General features: G+C 41.7%; 1 protein-coding gene across 2 annotated transcripts in view; it reads right to left on the bottom strand.

Annotated features, from left to right (window-relative positions):
• Positions 1–20976, bottom strand: part of oxr1a (oxidation resistance 1a) — a 176910-nt gene that overhangs the window by 82408 nt on the left and 73526 nt on the right. For both annotated transcript variants that reach the window (XM_064338057.1, XM_064338078.1), the window contains exon 3: positions 12028–12230. In XM_064338057.1, the coding sequence (XP_064194127.1) occupies positions 12028–12230 (203 nt within the window). The remainder of the gene's footprint in view (positions 1–12027; positions 12231–20976) is intronic.

Raw genomic sequence — 20976 nt, 5'->3', positions numbered from 1 at the left:
ACATTCTATCATTGCACAGGCATGCATAATAGCTTAGTACATGGTACCTAATTATAATAATCACACACAATGGTCAAATTTTCACACATACTGCATTTTCATAAGTTGCACATTTAATGAGATGGAAGGTCGATGCTGAAACCACTGACCCATGTGTATGCAGGTTGACAGTTATTTACACTGGCATACACCAAATCTCTCCCCAGAGCTGTGCTTCCTGCTGAATAAAATAGTACATGATAAATCTTGCCCAGTGGCATGGACTTGTCATATTTATTATGATAAAAAGATTTTTAAGGGGGAGCTTGAGAGGGGAGAAAATAGTTGAGTACCTCGAATCGCTTGCCATATGTGACTGATGGACTGTAAACTGTACATATCAGAATTGGATATTGTTGTGGGGAAAGAAAAGTGGGTGCTTGCTTTTTTAACAGTGTGAAAGACGGTGAAGTTAGGGTTAAGTTTTGAAACTTAGGCAATATTTCGTGTAAACGCCTTTATAACTGTACAATTATGAAAATGACAATTTTTAAGAAATGCATCAGGCACATTTTATTTTATGTGGCTTTCAAAAATCCACAGTGCACATACAGTTCTTGCAAAGAATGAAAAGTAGGAAATATAATGGGTTGGAAACAATTATACCACACTGGAAGACAATTCAAAACAGCCCATCAAAGGGAAATAAGGATATATATTTATATATGTATGTATATATATTTTTAATACTATTTAACAATTTGGCACATGCATTTTTCTGAGAACAAAGTACAAAGCAACCACCGGGCTTGAAGTTCACACTGACAGTCCAGCTGCAAATATATCCATGCACCTAGCAACCAGTGTGGCACAGGCAAAAATTCTCATTCTAATTACCAGGTGAGCATTTTACTCATTCCTGCATACATCCTCTTTGTAAGCTTTGTACAGCTTGCATTGAGCATCTGTCAAATAAATATGCCATTTTGTCTACTATTTAATCACATGTATGTCCAAATATCCTGCATATTTGCCTTGTTCCTTCACTGTCTCTCTTTCTTAAACTAAAATGGCTGCTTCAAGTCTATATCAGAGGACTGTGCTTTACTGCCATAATATAGCACTATGTTATTCAGTATACACACTGAGTTTTGTTATAAGGCACTCATTAAGTGAGAAGATTTCTGTAAATAAAAGCATGACTCCTGTTCTCTTTAACTCATTAAGTCAAAACTGGCTAAGATAATACCCTCAAAGAATATTTGATATATAAGAATAATCCAGAAACATATGAAACTCAACCAAAAGATTTGGAACCTTCACTAAAATTAATTTGAAACAAAGGAATATAGCTTATCATGAACACACTGCCATACTTAAACACTGCATTGGAGATACTGAAATGTGGCTGACTATTCACTGAAATTCTCAAATTGAAATTCACTGACTGTTATTAAATTATGACGATGTTAAAAAATACATGGAACATTATCGTTGCAAAAATAATCAACAATTATAAACGTGCATAAAGAATGCATCTTGAGGTTACTGTACTTCAACAAGTCTTATAACTTTGCATCTTTGCTCTGAAAACATGGCAAAAATGGGGCCATTTTCAGTAATATGGTCCAATAAATTCCTAAATTCATGAGAAAAGCTAAAACAAATATCAACAGTTATCTAGACTGGCAGATCTTATTTTCCCCTGCTGTAAAATGAATCAATAGCCATGCCTGGCTACACCGGAAAACTGCTTACTCTTCATTTGAGATATATGTAATCAATCCCTGCCTCTGAACAGCCAGAGTGCTTTCCAAACTAAGTGAGGAAACTGTGGGATTACTCCTGCTCTGGCATTTATAAATTGAGCACAATGAGAAGAGGCCCATTGAGAGCCTCATGGTCAACGTAATTATACAGCCTGGCAATAAATTTACGACTGGGACTTTTTATTTTTTATTTTTATTTCTATTTTTCTAAGTACACTGCAGTAAATTCAACTTTCTGCACCGAGGAGAACACAAAAGGCTTTTAACTGCACGGTAAAGTATAAACTCCGCGGCATTGGCAATGAATCATGGGAGCCCATGGTGAATTCCCCTGGTGTCCTTACCTTTGAGGCAGTGCCATGAATTTAACTGCGTTTCCAGGCTGTCTTGGGCCACGCCCACGAGTCTGCCTGATGTCAGGCTCTAGCCAATAAATACGCCGGGGCTGTGGGCGTCCTTTGTTTTGCACCGCGGCATCAATACAAAATACAAAATGAGATGACCCAGAGAAATCAAGTTTTAATATGGGGTTTATGGGTATGACTGCCAATTTCATACTTTTCGCCTCTCGTTCCCCTTTGTCATACTGCTGCCATGTCAAAACAACATGTCATGACTGTTATGCTCTATTTGGGAGCAGGGTGCCACTCTTCCAGAAACAGAGAACCCCTCTGATTCATTGTCCGGCTAATTCAGTTTAACAGCGGCGCTCCTTAACCTTGTTATTGCATCTCTCTCAAACTGTAAACAACTCAGTCCATGGTGCTCTTTAATCTGGGCTGACATTGGACAGAAATTTATTCCATCAACCGTTTCCCATTCCCTGGCATCTGGACTGATGGCTACCTGCTGTGTTGTTCTTAATCTGTGCCCTGTGCATGCACAACTCTTGCGTTCGCCTCACAACTCTCACAAAGCTCTCTGCATTGAAGCAAAGCACATCAGTCCCCGACAGAACACCAAGAAGGCCAAATGAACAAACTCACCATTAATGATACCAGAATCCTCTTTTACACCATACATATTTATACAAGTTGGGGCGTTTGAAGTGGCGCAGTAATGAAAGAGAAGAGGATGTGGGAAGGAGAGGGAACATGATGAGATGACAGCCATGTCAAAGCCCTGGAAAAACAGGAGGCAGCAGTCTCCTCTTGTAACCAAGTTAAGATCAAAATTACACCCTTGCTCCCGGGAGAAGAGTAAAGCAAGGCAATTAACCTTTTGTAAAAGCGGATACGGGCTTTTACCAGAGTCTCTCTCTTTCTTTTCTCTCTCTCTCTTCTCTCTCTCTGTTCTTCTCTCTCTCTCTGTCTCTCTCTCTCCCTCTCTCTCTTGAGGGGCGGGGTGGATGAATGTTAAATTGTGCCGTTGCCATGGGTCTCCATTTAGCGCTGCTGAAACAATGCAGACACGAGAAGTGTGCACTCCAAATATTTAAAATATGAATAGTGCACATTTATTTGTCCAGCATGTGAAAAAACCAAGTAGAAAGAACTTCAACCGATGTATAATTGTATTTTTTTTGCATAAATGTGTACATCTTGTACAGTAATTAACTAACATACTTCAAGAAATAATCCATACTCTGGCTGATACACACTGTCCATTGAGGAGAATTTGTACCTGAGACCAGCTGAACAGAATGTGGGCACAAAGAGCCTCTACCCTCAGGACTAATTCCCCCACTACTTCAGTGTAGGCCTGCGAAGCAGCTTCACAAAGAGCCACCAGGCCTGCCTTGGCACGCGATGTGAGAGCTACAGAGCTGGATCTGTTTCAAGCCTTTGGTCAAGCCTGGAGCTCTAAAATGCTCTGAATCCAACGGCGGCCTGGGACTGCTTCCTGTATGGGCAACGTATGTTTGCATGCAAGACACCTGGCTGGGACTGGCCAAGTGAGGGGAGTCACCACTCAGAAAGGCCATGACTCGTGGCGGGCCCCTCTCTCCCGCGCTCTCTCTATCCTGGATGCCTGTCTCGCTGTCTGCAAGCTATGCCGGTCCTGTTGTTGGTGGCATGGTGTAGCAGGCGCACACATGCCGTGGCATGGCTGTAGGATAGCCTGGTGCGATTGCCACCATTGAGTGCCGCTGGTGCTGATCAGTCTCCAAATCAGTGTGTGTCCCCCTCTCTGTCTAAGCTCTTGGACAAGGGCTAATTATAATTCTTAAATAATTCCTTGCTTTGGTTACACAGTTTGCCTTCTCGCCATTAGGGATGATGTATTCTCTCAGAAACATAATTTCTCCCAGGCAACTTTGAGCACTGGCACAAATATCAGGCTCTGATCACAGCAAGAAACACCCTTTTATCACCTTTGCCACTTGTAAAAATCTAGGTTCATCCTGGAAGAACTTTTCATGAAACAGTTGGTTAAACGTGAATCCTTGTCGTGCCCAGAGAGGAAACAATAACTGCCCTCAAACGTGATGTTTTCCTCTGAGCCAAATGCAATTTATGTACTTCAAAAGGAGGGGAAAAAATCATCTTTCCCCAACACAATACAAACACAACCCCTAAATGGGATAACAGTTATCAAAAGCAGCAGATTGGCCACATTTCATGTCAATCAAATTTACCTGTCTGTCAGGCAGAAGCTGTAGGGAAGAGGGATGAAAACTTGTAATAATCTGTTAAAATTTGTAAAAAGATCTGCCAGCATGAAAACATACCCTGGATCCATACTCACTGTTCACAATTGGCAAGGTTGTGTGACATTTTTGTGCCTTTCAGTGACTGCCTTTCAGTGACTGCTCACTTCCACTTTTGCTATTTAAAAATATAGCAGTCAGAATACATCTGGGCAAATGTCTTCAAATTTAAGGAAGTAGTGGTTTGGTAATAACGATCCTCAAAAGGTAACTGAATGGTTCACTTTGTAAAGGCGATCCCAGTGAGCTTGGCCTGGGCCCCTTTAGTCACAGGTTTGAGATTAGCTATGTCTTCAGCCAACTAGGAACAGCAATGGGACACAATTGGCCAAATCTCTCCACGGTGGTTGTAGTTGGCCAGGGCTCTTCCGGTTACCGCTACATTAGTTAGTCCATGGATAGATATTGTCTGTGAGGTACACTACTCCTCTGACTGAGCCCCCTTGTAATATTACTGTACAGGCTGCAGTGGATAAAGTAGTAAGTTGATCACAAGTGAGTGCACCAGAGGAGTGTGTGCACTTATACTGCACTGAAGGTGTGACAGGTACCGCAGTGATTTTCATATACTAGATGACCTTAACAATAACTACACTTGTATCATATTAATGAGGAACTCAACGTCCTGATGCCACTGTTCCCTTGGGTCTCCCTGTTGATAAACACCCAGCAGTATACAGTACATTCTGTACCCTATGCCTGGTGAAGGTCAGGCTACCTTGATATTCCTGATGAGATCTAACATGTGCATGCGCACTTGGTCTGTCCCATCATTCTAAGTGGAATATTTATTCCTTTGGCATGTGCGATGCCACCGTCTTCTGAAGTGGTAGCTGTATTTGTGCAAAGCAGTCATCTGCGATATGCATAACAAGCCATCGACCACGGCCAAGGTGACATATATAGTCTTTTCTTTTCTCCTTGAGACAGCTTCCTGCTCTTAGTCTTTGATTCACAACCCCTATAAATACATAGAAGAGGTAAAGGGAGACTAAAGAGGAAAATACAAAAGAAAAAAATAATGTTCTATCTTTCATAAACTTCTAAGCTAGTGTTGATGAGAAGATGCAGAACAGTTTAAGGGAATAGACTGATAACCACAGAATTGCAGCTGTAATCCCAACACTTACACTTCAGTGTAGTAGATCGAGCAGTGTAAATTGCTAATGATAGAAGTAATAAAAGAGTTTGGTCACATTGAACAGACAAATACATATCCTATTATATGCATCAGATCTAAAAAATGAAAAAGGAACAGAACAATTTCATTGACTACCTTATAACAGTAAAACTAAAACAAGAGTACAAATATCCATTCATTTTAATTTGCTGTCACAATAATTGTGGGTGAGTTCTGTATGAACTGTGGTAACACTTTTGGAGAAAATGCTAGTTTTTCAATGTTTCAAAAATGTACACTAACAATAACTCAAATGTGGGAAGTGTATACTCCTGTCTAATGGTTGATTCTTTATTTTAAAAAATAATTTGGGACAAGTCTGTGAAGAATACCATATGATGATCATACCATATGATACCCCACTGAATCATCACAAAAGATGCTGAGGTCTGTGTAGAATTGTGCCCAGAACTAACCAAATCTAATTTTATTCAAAAACTTTTTTTCAGTGAAGGAAAAACTTGGAAATTTAGTTTAGACTTCCAAAGTGGTCATGACCACAAAATCTTCCTTCAGATGGTCTAAGGAATTGTCACATGGCTTCAGGCAAACTCCAAGTGTGATTTAGTATTGGCCTTTCTCAGTAGCGGCTTCTGTCCAGCCACTCACCCAAAGAAACCAAATCTGTGAAATGCTGAAGAGATTGTTGACTTCCTGTTTCAGTCAGTGAACTCTGCACTATTGTAGCTGGCCTCTTCGTCACAGCTCTGATAATTGCCCTTCTTGTCTGGATGCTCAGTTTTTTTAGGACACCCTTGATCTTCTGGGTTGATTGAGCATCTGGGCTGTGCCATATTTTTACAATTTTGTTTCAATGGGTTTTATGGTGCTCCAATGCTTTGCCAATCTTTTTATAACCTTCTCCAGCTTTTGCCAAAGTTTCACAGGCAGTTTCTCATCTTGGTCATTAGGGGTGAATTGTTATCAGTTGAGTCATTTTCAGGTGTTTAATTTTATCATTCTGAGGACATCTAATATATTTAAATTTGAAATTATATACTGTAGTCATTTAGGAGTGGAAAAAATCCCATGTAAATATATTTTAATTTGATTATACAACACAGCAAACTGAGAAAATCATTTTGGGGTGAAAACATGCATGGCTGTAGTCGTTCTGTTGAACATGGTTGAACATGGTTTCAAAATCTGCAACAAGCCCAATTTTGATCGATTGACACCAAGATCCAATGTCATTTGACAAAAAAAATTTTTATGTAGCAAATTCCACGGCATGGCCCCAAGACTCCTCATGGCAAGTTTTATGTTAACATGAGCTGCATAAGATTTCTGAACGCAATTCGTCCATTTTAAAATGGGCAACATTATCCAACCATTATCCAACTTTCAATCATATCATGAGGTGTCCATGTTTTCTATCCAATAAAATTTTAATCTGGTCCACTAGTCATTTCTGGAGCATTGTTTGCACCCACCCAATTTGAAAATGCTCAACACAGCTTTGAATGAAACTAGCTCATTTGAACATAATACGTAAAATATACACATATGAACATATTGTATTTTGCCCTCTAATGACAATAAAAAACAGGAATTGCCTGGAAGTTAATAGAAGGAAATGGAGATAAAAGCACAAGAGAATCATAAAGAAAGCACATCAGCAACTTTCCTAATGAGTCACAAACTTGTCTTGGATTAAATCTGTGGTTGGAATGTTGGACAGCATGACAAGGAGGCTTCCGAGATATGGCAGCGCTATCTCAAGTGAGTCAGATTGAACTGCCATGCAAGGAAAGCAGCAAGGCCTCTTTCCTTCATGTTCATCTTTTTAAATTAACTCCTCCGTTTTGCTACAGGAAGATAAGTAACACTGTATCTCTGTCAGGCGAACTTCATGCTCACACACTTCTACAAACTCATTCCTTCAAGCTTCATTCAGCTCCCTCTCTTAAGAAGGAAAATATAGCCAGGCACACAATGCACAGATATACTATGTCATACTGTATACCACCAAAGTCAGGTCAGGGTTATGGACATTGCATGTCTGAACTTGAAAATTACAGCTCTACTGTATGTGTGCAGCACACCCATAACAATATATGACCTGATATATTGCTTAAATGAAATTTAAAAAAATATTTTCATACATTCTTCAAAAATTAATCATTATACAGTCATATTTAATTTCATGTAATGCATTACATAGCTAGATCCTTAACATATTATTGAAATTATGTGTGACACAGACACATCATAATATAAACTTATTATATACAATAAAATCACCATACATTCAGTCATACATTTACCATGTTCAGTATTTTTTTAAACCCTTTCTGGCATCCTGTTCAGGGCCCTTGGTTCTGCCTGTGGTACCTCCCTCCACTAGCAATCGGACTCCATTCCAGTGCTCGAGTGCCACAAATGCACATGAAAAGACAATGATTCCCATTCTGGGACAGCTCTGCTGACAAGGCAATGGCAGAAAGTGTTTTCAGAGAGGGAAAAACACAAAACTGCAAACCCGTGCCATTAGTGAGATGAAAAAGTTGCTGCACTAACGTAAACTTAGAGAAAGGAAAGAATAATGCTGATAAATTGTTTTCTAGCCGCACATCGGCAATTAGTAACTGTCCCGATTAATACATTTATTTCAGTTTATTGACGAAGACAGCACATGCTTACACTGCAGTACAGCCTTGCAATATAAATCTATAGTAGCAAAAAGAAGAAGCAAAATTATATGAATTGTAACTGTTTGCAGAAGTACAGAAGTAACAAACACAGGCACGCACACACACGCACACACACATACACACACACACACACCAAAACCCCTAATCCTTATTGCCGCCAATGGTGCCAGGGGCATATTTCATTCCCACAGCGTAGCGAGTCCAACACACAGCCAGGCACATACGCACACACAGCCCTAGAGAAGACTGCTGCTGTGACATTCCCGTTGCATAATCATTCTCATCACCCTTTTCCCCCGCAAAGTAGGGAAAAAGAAAAGTTTTAGAAAGCACGGTAGCCAGGATTAAGATGAGCGTCTGTGAGCTAAGGCCTGGGCGCGACTCCGCGTAAATCAGAGCGCTGCTGCGGTCTGCTCTGCAGGCGCACAGCCCCGCAGTGTTCGGCCCAGCGCTCATCCCGAGTTACAGCACTACATCTCACCCTGTCACTGCAGGACAGATATATTACCCCCAGAGAACGTCTTCACCGATCCGTCTCAGACAGCAATCAACAACCGCCCCCACCCCTCCCGGGAAGTCGATCCGGAGGCACGAACGCCCTTGATTCCCACCTGGCTTTAAATAAACGGAGATGGATACTTAATATCTTCATTTTGCAGCTTGTCTGCTTCTATCAGTGATGACCTTTGCGGGATTTTTCTTCGGACAAGTTTCCCATCATTCCGGTGCGCAAGGAAGATAATTAAAACTTCCCGGAACCTTTTTTGTGGTTCTTATCATTTTGTTTGCCACTGTACTTTCCGGACAGGCCTGCCCTTTGTGAATGGATGTGAAGCTGTCTGAGGTGGTGGGCGGAGCCTGTAGCACCTCCCCCCCAACCCCCTTCACTCCCCTGTATGGACAGCACAATACCTGTTATAAGGCACAGATGAGCAGCCCAGCTCATTCAGGAAGCACCATCTCTCACCTCCTTTCCCGTAACGTTCAACCTCCCCCCCCCAAGTGCCTGTTATGTAAATTCGATGGATATTTCAGTGGAGTTGTGCCTGAACATGCTCACATGTTTCTTTACAGAACAGGTGAAAGGTGCTCTAACTCTGGTTGGAGGCATCTGACTTATTATACAAATTCCTCTGGGTATATTTCACTCTTTAATTACAGTCACAGAGACAGCCCGGCTTGCTGATGGCAACATCATTATTTACTCATAAAATTGATGACCGTTTTTCTAACCATCGCAGAAGTTGGGACTGCACTGATTGATTGCATCCCGCAGTCCTGTACCACGCCTAAAGGTAACGCTCTTCAAATACAGTGTTAAGTGAAGTGTTGAAAGGATGGACGATTGCCTCTTCTGGTTTAACTGCATGATTAAAAGGCGTCAGGCGTCACCGTCTGTAAAAGCGCCAATGAGGCGGAACAGTTCCAAAAAAAACAAAAAACACCCTCTACCGTTTGAACGCCTGGATCTAAAGACGGAGAGGTCTATTTTCAGGCTCACAGAGGGCATCCTGACATATAACAACCTTTCTGCTTTTGACTCCTCCAAGCAATTGCACTCCGCTTTTCAACAGCTCCGAGAGAACCATTAGCGATGGCCTTTACAGCTTTCCGAGTGCAGGTCACAATAGTTTTCATTTAGCAAGGGAGGGAGCAGAAAGCGAAAGATGAAGAGACTGCGAGCACTCCCCGCGCGTTGCCGAGCGCCACAGTTCTGCACACCAGCACTCTTTATCGAGCGTCGCTGACAATCAACATCGATCCCTCCGGTAGTTTGTTTTCACCTATCACGGGGGGAGGGGGGCGTTGACTGAAACATCAGCAAATCACCAACACATTATACATAGAAATTAACACAGATATAGATACTAATATAAGGTTTGTCTCCGAGGTGAAATCTGTGGGACACGGTTGGCTCATGCTTATATTACAACCGTCGTTCACGGCATCTTGCGTTTGAAGGTTGGGTACGACCGCTTTTGCAGCCACTGTTTACCTCCGCCCGCTTTCCCTGAGAAACGACCGCACAATAAACGGCATTCTTTGACATTGACCAAGGTAACGGCTCAAAGACACATATGCAATTCAGATCTGGGTCAAATCTTTATGAGGTCACTCCTTCATCAAGCTTCCAAACTGTCTGATTAAATCCCCGGTCTCCTCTCCCATCACCACCACCGCCACCCCCCGCCCCGCACCCCACGGTGTGCCCTTGGTATGACCGCACCCTCCATTAGAGACGGGGACGATGCCCGTGTTCTTCCCCAGGTGCAGACGGGGTAAGTGGCCGTAAAGGATCTCGAGCGTCAGCCGCGCGTTCACTTCAACACCTGCGCCGTCGTAACTCAATAGCCGCACGCCGCTCCGTCGACAGCTCGCAACGCAAGTCAAGCTGTCCTGCGTGCACGGAATACCCAAAGCGCCTTCGCTCTCCATCCTTGACCTGTGCGGCTCAACAGGAGAGGCTCCCGGGGCCCCGAATCACAGAGGGGCGAGCGGTTAGGACGTGAGCCTTCCTTCTTCTGATTACTTTTCCTGTGCCTGGAGACCCACTGTTCTCTGCTGGGGCGTGCTCACACTGCAGTCTCCTGAAGGGGGCTAATGTTTAATTAGCGCACCTCTGGGCCGGAAAAGGTCTCCTCTCACTCTCCCTGTGCTTCATTCCCCTTACCTGAGCAGCCAGTCAGGCCATCTGCACTTCACTTCAGGCCATGTGTACGTGCCAACAGGCTGTATCAGCAAGCAAGGCTTTTATGAAACCTTGGCTGAATATCAATTACACACGCATGCACGCATGCACGCACACACACACACACATGCAACACGCACTCAAACAGAAAGAAAAGAAACATTGACAAAGAGAGAAAGAGAGAATGAAAGAAAGAAAGTCTTCCAAAGAGAGGAAGTGGTGGACTGGCACCAACACAGAAATACATTTGCGTTAGCCCATGACAAGCTTATTTCATATCAGAACGGGTTCTTGGGAGAAAGAATCAATGGCTCTTCACAAGGCAAAAGGATTCCTGTAGCTCCTATTGTGCACTAATAGTAACTATTGATGGAAACGAGTCTCGAGAGCGACTCCGTGCTGGACTGGCATTCAATGCCACATAAAAACTCTGGGCAACCATTCAGCCTGGAAAATTCAAAAGAAAAACTGTCGTACAGGCCAAGATACCCAATTTCTGCCTTATAGCATTCAATTTACTTTGACATTTTCCAAAGCTCTTCTAATGGAAAACTTCTCCAAAGCTATAATTCTACCATTTTAAACTCCATTAACATCCATCTCTTGATTTGTATCTGTTGTTTTTGTAATGCGGGCCTTGTCTGTACACTCCCAAGAACCAATGATATCACTGTCAGCCAAAGCAGAATGAGAAGGACGACTGAAAGGAAATTTCTGATTGAACAATAGACACAGCCAGGCCCAGATCTGGTAGGCTGGGGAAGGGGCTGATAGAGACCCCGCCCTTAAAATGTCAGATGGCCCCGCTTAAAGACAGAAGGGAAAATAGAATACTCAAATTTTCTCAAATAGCATAAATCCCAAAAGGAATTTGATAGAAGCCTACTGTACACCCATTGCAGCTGAATGTGGTTAGAACATTTAATTAGCAATTACTGAATCAATGCTGGCCCCAGTATGCTGCCAGGCTCCTCAGAACAAGATATACTGGATGTGGATCTGAATGCAACCTCCTGAAGGTGGAACCCTTGGGAACATTATCCTCCACAGTCAAAACCAGTGATATGCTATGGGAAATGGGTATCTAAGAAACGGATCTCATTTACCTATAGTGTAGCATCGCTGTAACTCGCCGCATCGGGGGCCAAATCTTTGGGAGTTGGTTGCGTTGTTTTCTTGCACCGCGAATGTGGTTGTCCTGGCAACAGGTGGAGAAGCCCTGCTGAGCAGCGACGCTTGAGGTCCCGCTGCCAGATTGGGGGAGTATCCGTGCGTCGCGATATCCACCGACTGGGATTTCTTCTTCAATCTGTCCAAATGATGACAACCACAAACAGCGGCACACAGTTACACACATATTGAAAACTTCAGGATACAGACAATTGCACCAACAAGCAAAACTGCAGTTCAACCGCTAATATAACCGAACACAAACACGATGTGACAATGTGAGTTCTGCAATAAGGTGCCCAGCATTAACATCACCACATGGTACGTGGCATGCTGCCACTACATACGCATGTACCGTATGTTAACATTCATGTTCTTGCGTTTCAGTGTTAACTTATCTTCAGCCTACAAATCTGTACACAATTTGTCTTATTGTGGTGACAAATGTAGCAAAAACATGCCTGGGGGTTAGTAGAATTGGTAAATTAATTCCTGTGAAAATTGAATATTTGTGGTCTGCATTTAAGGCATTTGCTTCCCCTTGGGCTGGGCAGTGCAATGGGAGGTGTCAGAAAATTATAAATAAACATTTGAACCTGTGCTAATTTGCTACTAAATAATTTGAGTTTAAACCAAGCGGCCAAAACCAGACTTCGTTTTTGAAGCTCATTTCCTGGTGTTGTAGTTCCTGGTTGCTCACTAGCGCCACTACGGATGGCTCCAGTATAGGTGTTTTCATATCCGGTTTCCATGTAAGTCTACGGTACAAATGCGATCAAAATACAAAGTCGATAATTTTTTCTCACAAGAACAAATAATCATAATAGGTGTATTTTATTCGTCTTATGACTGTCCATGGGTGGATTTCATGATTTATTGCGTCATTTGGGCACAGTGCCAATATTTGTTCTGGACCAATGAGGTACAGCTTGCGTCACTTCCGGATTACTGCGGAGGACTGAGCCACAGAAGGGGATACAGTCTATGGTCACTGGGGTGGGCGGCTCCGGCCACGGCCCGCCTGTGCTAAGTTTGAAAATACAGGCATCCCATTTCGTGGTGATTTAATTATGGCGTGTGCTATTTACAGCTGTACTAGACGACCATAAAATAATCCTCCTAAGTTTTTCGGTAGCCGAGTCATTTTTACTGTTTCCTTTAGCCTACTTAACCAAATAATTACTTGGCAGAAAGCGTAATCAGCTTGCTATATTTGGTAGTCCAGTAGTAGCCTATGCTAAAACAGTTCGCAACTTTGGCTACCAAGCCATTTGACTAGCTAGCTAACCTTAACCGGCAAACATTCAATCTGTCAGACGTGTTTGGGGGCTTGTCAGTCGTGTACATTCCGTAAATGTCTACCTGGGCCATGCTTCGCGCATGTGACAAAGCTACTATAATCCCGATTTGTGGGATAAACACTTTTTCAGTTTCACGAAGCGAAGTCTCAAGGTTCATTTGCTGAATATACAACACACGATGAAATCACACACAGAATTTAACGATCTTGGCATTTAGAAAGGATCACGTTTTTAGCATTTAAGAGACCGACAAGCTAGGCATTTAAAACCGTGGTTCTCAGAATCGGTTCTGGGGGCTCCTTGCGTCTATTGGCTTTTCTCCATTGGTTTTGATGATTTACAAGAAAAAAATAATAGCCTAATATAATAATAATTAGAAATTCAATGTAGGCTACATCATGTTTGTCTTCATACACCAGGTGGAAAACTTGCTGTACAAAGTGCGTTGTTACACGCCTGCAGATCAGTTATTAAAATACTTGGTAGATTTGTTAATCACCGCTGACAGTGTTAATTTTTATTCGGTAGAAAGTGATTTGCGAACGATCGGTCAGCTAGCGTCACCCAGCAAGTGAACACCACAAACGGCGATGGAGTAGCTAGTAGCAGTTACTGGCTCATTAACTGACTGTGGCGAAAACCTACGACGATAACTTGCTCGGTTAACAGCAGATCTACCAGACAGTTATACAAAAATTAGCCTAGTCAAATCACCAGTAGCCTACACATCTCTGATTGATTGACCATCAGTGTAGTCAGTGTTCTTCCCCTGTGGTTCATATTGCTAATGCGTGAGCTAACCACGGATAGCCTACCTAGCTCACTGGCAAGCTGATATGCTAGCTAAGCATATTCGTTTTGCTGAGAAACATAAATTGAAGATAACTGAACACAGCCTAATTGTATTTTTAATGTCATACATATAACGTGATTACATGACACAGTACAGTCACGGATGGAAATTAAACTCCGTAAACATCTGATAGTATATTTTAAAACGTAACGGCAGACAGTCAACTAGCCTCGTTCAGGTTGATGGGATTTTCCGCACCGGACTGTCAATCAAATTCTAAAAATCACAAGACCGCTTAACTCTATGGTTTTGGCTCCAAATCGAGAAAATGGCCGCGCCCGCCATTGAGCTTCAAAATGTGTTTTAGAGACCCACGGAGAGTCAATGGGTGACGTCACAGTAGCTTTGTCCATATTTTTTACAGTCTCTGGTTTAAACCCACCCAGACCACTTTTCAACTCAAAAACAAATACTCTGGGCAATTTTGGTGGTTTTATCAGTGTGCATATAGAAACATTGAAATCAAGGGGCAGACAAGCAATCACACCAATCACACTCTCTTAGCCATTGACCCTAGGTTAAATTACCGAATAAACAAACCAGCAGTAATTGGGATCACATTTGAGCATTTGTTTTCAACATATGCTTACCGAACATACATCTCCTTTCCAGTGACCCATTATCTTTGTTATCTATTGGTTCCACTAGGATTTTATTTGGGTCACTCTTTATGTCAGAAAGCAGGGTGGAATTTAAAAGTAGAGCCCAGTTTTAATGCATTACATTACATTTATTTGGCAGGTGCTTTTATCCAAAGGAATGTACAATAAGTGCATGCTGAAGGTCATTGTTAAAACTACAAAACACAGGTCTGATAAAAAGGTACAATTCTTGTTATGTAACGGTTATTCATAGCCATGAGCACATTAAGTCCAGTTCACACAGTAAGCATGGGCTAGTTCAAGTTATGGTAAGTCAAACTAGGAGTAGGACGACAAGCTACAACATCAAGATAACAATACAAGTGCAATATAAGTGCTGGATGGAGGTACATGAAAGTAACATGAAAGTTCTGCAGGAACAAATTAGAAGGACACAAATGATTATATTTTGGGAGTGCCCTGAGGAGCAGTGATAGTCCAGGTACAGTCTGAAGAAATGCGTCTACAGACCACTGCAGAAGATGATGGGCAATAACTGAGTGGTTCGTAGAGGAACAGGGAGTTCTTTCCACTCCTGGGGAGCTAGAGAGTAGAAGCTCCCTAATGCACCTTACAGGATTACACAGTGATGCGCTAAAAAGTGCACAATGGAAAAAACACAAATAAATAAAGCAGAGATGCAAGTAAAGATACGAAACAGGGTAGAGGTACCGTGCTTCAGCCTCCTTCAGGAAATCTGACCCACCCTCCTAACTGGAAACTCCAGCTGCAGAAGACCTGCATTACCCAAAACACCTTAACTCTTGTCTGTTTTATGTGTTTATATTGATGTGGATAATTATTATTATTATTTTTTTAAACTGTGTATATTTGAACATGTTTGCTGTGTAACCACGCTGGCTATGACTAATACGGTCTGCTCTGCCTTTCGCAATTATTTTTTTGCAAGATTAATCATACACTTTTTTTTTTTTATCATACACTTTTGATCGCTTCCTGCTCTCAACGAAGGCGGACGCTTTTTCCCTCTGCTCCCTCCCTGCCTTTATCAGCCTCTGTTTGCTGCTCTCTTGTCTTGTGCTGTCTCTGTCTGAACTATCCGGAGCCTCTCTCTGCATTTCTCTCCGAAACCTAAAATCATGGATCTGATCAACTGGTCTCTCAACGCAACTGATAGTATTTTCTCGACGAGAATCACGGGTCAGGGAGAGCCCTCTTGCCCCGATGGAACATTTGCAGCCGGATACACAATGGACTTCTGGAAGGAGTGGAGGGTCGTGTGCCTGTCGATCCTTTCCATTGAGGATGTTGAAGACGTTTACTTGATTGGAATTATGATAACAGGCTTTCTGCTGTTTGGAGCTGGCAGCATCCTGATTTATTGCAAAGTTCAGAAGGCGTTGGCAGCACTAATTGGGATGCTGTCCACCATAGAGGGAACAGGCAGGGCTGTCAACACTCAGACTCAAGCGATTTACGAGCTCAATCGCAAACTGGATGCGATTGGATCGCAAATTCGCATGATGGATACCAACTTGGAGAAGTTGTTGGTTCGGCTCACTGAAATGGGTCATCAAATTCGGATGATTGGAACAACGCTGAGAGAACCACAGGACTAAAGGTAGACGAAAAATGCAGAAGTCTGCCTGAACCCAAAACAATCCTTATCTTCATTGGCTCCCCCACATCGACCTTGGAAGGCTGATATTTCTCCACTCTCCTGGATTGTTATGCAGACAGATGCTCGGCCCTACCCCCACCTCCCTGCTCCTATGAACTTTGTCTCTGGATCAGGACTCTTCGAGGTCGTCTCCACCGCAACGGCCGTGTCCTCGTCATCAGTATCAGACAGCAGAGACAATGTTGAGACTGTGGTGGAGATGAAGTCCATGGACTTACACACACACACACACGAAGATACATAACACACACACCACCTCCTACTCAACGCCTTCTTGGCTCCCACCCCCCCTCCCTCCCCCGTTACAGTGCAGTCTACTGAGGGTTGATGCGATGCGCCTGAGCGGCTGCGCGCTCCCCCCAGTGTCTGTGCTGCGACACTTCCCCTCCCCGACACCCTACCCCCTACCACATGTGCAAGTCTTCGAGTTTTGTTCTAAAGTTTGTAATGTTTTTATGATGTTGCTATGTGCTGAGGTTTTTCTTTGTTTCATTGAAAGGACTGTTTTTTTCCTCCTCCTTCCTCCTGTTCTCTCATTTCTCATCTAATAAGATGGCGCCACGGATGGCTGCCTCGGTGTGTTGACCAAAACAAATTCCTCGTATGTGTAAACCTACTTGGCAATAAAACCTGATTCTGATTCTGATTCTGAACATGTTTGCTGTGTAACCATGCTGGGTATGACTAATACGGTCTGCCCTGCCTTTCGCAATTATTTTTTTGCAAGATTAATCATACACTTTTCCAAATTTACATATGGGTTTTTTTGAGTGCAACTAAAACTCACACTTTGCGACATTTTTTAGATCAAACATTTTTTCCAAAATGCATTCTTTAGCAATAGTGCCGAGACATACCCCTTCATCTAATTCTGATAGCATTTGATTTCTTAATATCTCAGTCAACAGGTTTGGTTGACTAAGATAGACCTGTTGACTGCTGAGCATCATATATACATCAGTGAAACACAACTAAAGAAGAGATGTAGTTGTGTCTCTAAAATTGTCTGGTAAACTTAAAAGTGGTACAGTCTTTAAACAAGTTTTACAAGCACTATAAAGTAAAAGAAAAAAATATGAATAATAAATCAATACTTTGGAATTGTAAGGACTTGTTAGCTGGTAAGCATCACATGCATCAGTGAAACACAGCTGACAAAGAGAAAATGTATTGTCTCTAAAATAGTAAACTCAAAAGTAGTAGTCTATAAACAAGTCATTAAAGTGCTACAATTTAAAAGAAAACAAGAAAAAATGGCAAAAAATAAATCAAGACTTCTTATATTCAGCTTAGGCCAAAATTCAAGAACTACACATTACATGCCACATCTTTCTTTAGTTTGCAGAAGATCTTGACAACATACTTAAGTATCTTCTTTGAGGTGCCATAAATTTGCATGTGATGAGTCTTTAATAAGCATATCAGACAGGAAACCTCCAGTTCACTGCGGCCTTGATACGCAGATGTGCTATAAAAATACGCAGTTGCCACATATGGCACCTCAAAGAAAGTCCTATTCCAGTCAGACCTGAGTCAAATACGTATTTGTTTTGGATTCAAATATGTTTCTGTGCTCTATTGATCTTGCTTGGTGTAATTGAGCCTGCCAATATGACCAGAAGGTGGGGTTTGCACTTTTTGAGAGTATTTCATTGGTTCCAATACATCAGATAAGATCAGTAAAGCATAGAAAAATATTTGAATCCAAAACAACTACGTATTTGACACAGGTCTGTTTCCAGGTCACTGTGGCCTTGATACACAGGCAGGCTATTAAAGGAAATGAGCAAAACCAATCTTGTATCCACAATGAAACCTGTAGCATTATACATTTATCCTATAAACTATGTGAATATAGCTATAGTTAGTGAACTACAAATTTGCAAAAGGAAATAACACAGGAAGGCAAGGCAATAAAAAAAAAAACATCTGATATCAGTGCTTGCTCAAAACATAAGACATTTAATTTCTAAAATGTCCCTCAGACCATGGAATTACTACCACTTACCCGTTTATTGACAGATAGAGAGTAATGTATTATGTAGTAACGTATTTCTGCATTTTTTTAATGAATACAGACCTTCATTTGGGGATATTTGGTATTATTTCCCCAGTGCTGTAAACTAAAGATGCCCTATACCATTAACTAATGTCCCTCATGGTACCAGTGATTCAGGAGCAGATTTTGTTTTTTTCTTCTCCAGAATTCAATCTTTATTCACAAATTAATTTTACACAGTGTCTCATGGTTGCACATTTGAAGCAATTAATTTTTGAATGAATATGATTTTAAAAGTAGTTTACAAACAGCCAAAGGAATTTAAAATCTGTAAGCCAAGCATTGTATGACCCTCCACCCCTAGAGGATGCTGTTGAGACTACATGCTCCATTTGAATCCCTCTGTGACACGTTGTGCAATTGTGATAGATTTGCTTAATCTGATTTCTTTTCACTCAATAGTGTGACTATTTTTTTATTTCTTCTCCTCCAAGTACTAAGGACAAAAAATTGATCTTGGACAGGTCCACATTTTTGCCACCAAATAAGGTAGCTGGTGAGACTGAAAGACTGGACCACATGGTCTAATTGTCTCATACTTAGACCCAGACGAGCATGAAGGGATGTGAGTTTAGGTAAAGAGTTCACAAGTGATTAAGAGGGTGAATCTCAGTCAGACAATGACCCATTTCCAAAATGGAGGGGAGGGATGAGGAATGGCCTAATCGCATTTAATCTGACTAATACAATGTTGATTTCAGCCCCAATATCTTTCTGTGGGACACTGTATATTTTGCGCTTATTTATAAGGGGGTTATTAGGATATCCCCTCCCAAACTGAATAGAAAACACCTGTGACTGCATGTCGTTGTATGCTGTTGAACTGGTAGGGTAGCTCAATGTCCCAAAGTGAACCGCTTGTTGTGAACTCTTTTAATTAGCGACCTAGTTCTCTGTACGTCATGTAAACTGATTAACCCTCATTAATCCTGCACACATTTAGAAGTGCCCTATGAAGAGGGCGCTCCTGAAATGCGTCAAACTGGCAACCCTGAGAAGGAACACTTGTTCCAATGCCTTGCTCATCCCATTACAGCAGTGCCAGTCATGGTGCTCCTTGGTGACTATGGGATCTACCCGGTTGCTTCATATGGCAGAAATAGCATACCTTTTCCTCAGGCCCTGCATAAGTACAGTGAAGACCCAGAGGGGAAGCAGGGAAAGAGTGCGCAAGCATTGATCACACTTAAAACACCACACACTTTCTTCATCTGGGTGTCTGTGATCTGAGCTTGAAACAGCATTTTAAAATTCCTGCCCCTTTAATTTAGTCGTTCTGGGAAAACGCTGATGGGAAAGGTTTGAGGTATTCGAATTTGGAATCAATAGCAGTGTAAAACTCATAAGAGAGACTACCACTTAAATGAGGAAAACTAAAATTAGAAAAGCAAACAGAAGGACAACCTGCTAGCCTTCTGGCACAATTCAATCACATGTTTTAATGGACACCAATTAGATGTTCACTAAAATGTGGGTGATTCTGCAGCCTTTTAAAGTACCACTACAGTCAAAAGGCAAGGCGTCACGGAGCATTTCACAAAAGGGCTGATGGGAGGTAGAGACCGGACTTCACTTCCCATTACACTCTCTATGAAATGCTTTCTAATGCTCTGTCTTTTGAATGTGCCTCAAGCACAACTGGGTAAAATGCAGAACTCTTCAGATGCTGCCAAACACTCCTGCAGATCCAAAAAAAATTCAACAAAATATAATGTTTAAAGTATAAAATGGATTTTGTCCTTTATGTGAAAACCTAAATATTTGGTAAATGGATTTCTCTTAAAGAGCACAGCAATCTACAGGAATTTGAATACTGTCTAAAGGGTTTGCAGGTGGTCCTTCATGAAAAATGTTGGAAAAATGCAGAAACTAAAATAATGAGAAAGGAAAATAAGTCAGGATTGGGGAAGGCCTTGAGAGATAAGAAGCGGAATGAGAACTTCTCAAGCTATGTGAAGCCCTTCCCAGCATGCTCCCATTACAGTTGCCCTGCTCCCTGTTGGGAAATCAAATGTCAATTCACTGACTGGAAATTATCTTAAGCGTACAGGACGCCAAATGTCTTGAAAATATATCTGTACGCTGTTGCATCCAACCAGAACTGTCAGATATTCAATCATCCATTACCCGTGAAACAAAGTCTGAGAGGTATTCTACTCTATTGTGACCACAGGACTGTTACATTAGTAACTGTAACTTTTTTCTGGCCAATTAAATCTGTGGAGGGTTCAAAGTAAGATTGCAGTTGGTGAAAAAAATACATAAGAAGTCATTCCTCTCTTAAAATATTTTCAAACAACCGTGTGAACAAACTCAATAAAAAATCAACAAAAGGTTTCAATAACTTTTCAAGGACTTTTCAAAGATTTCAATTACTCCATGCTAGCCC

This window comes from Anguilla rostrata, chromosome 1 (assembly GCF_018555375.3).
Source record: "Anguilla rostrata isolate EN2019 chromosome 1, ASM1855537v3, whole genome shotgun sequence".
Classification (NCBI taxonomy): domain Eukaryota; kingdom Metazoa; phylum Chordata; class Actinopteri; order Anguilliformes; family Anguillidae; genus Anguilla; species Anguilla rostrata.
This window is presented reverse-complemented; position numbering and strand designations above follow the sequence as displayed.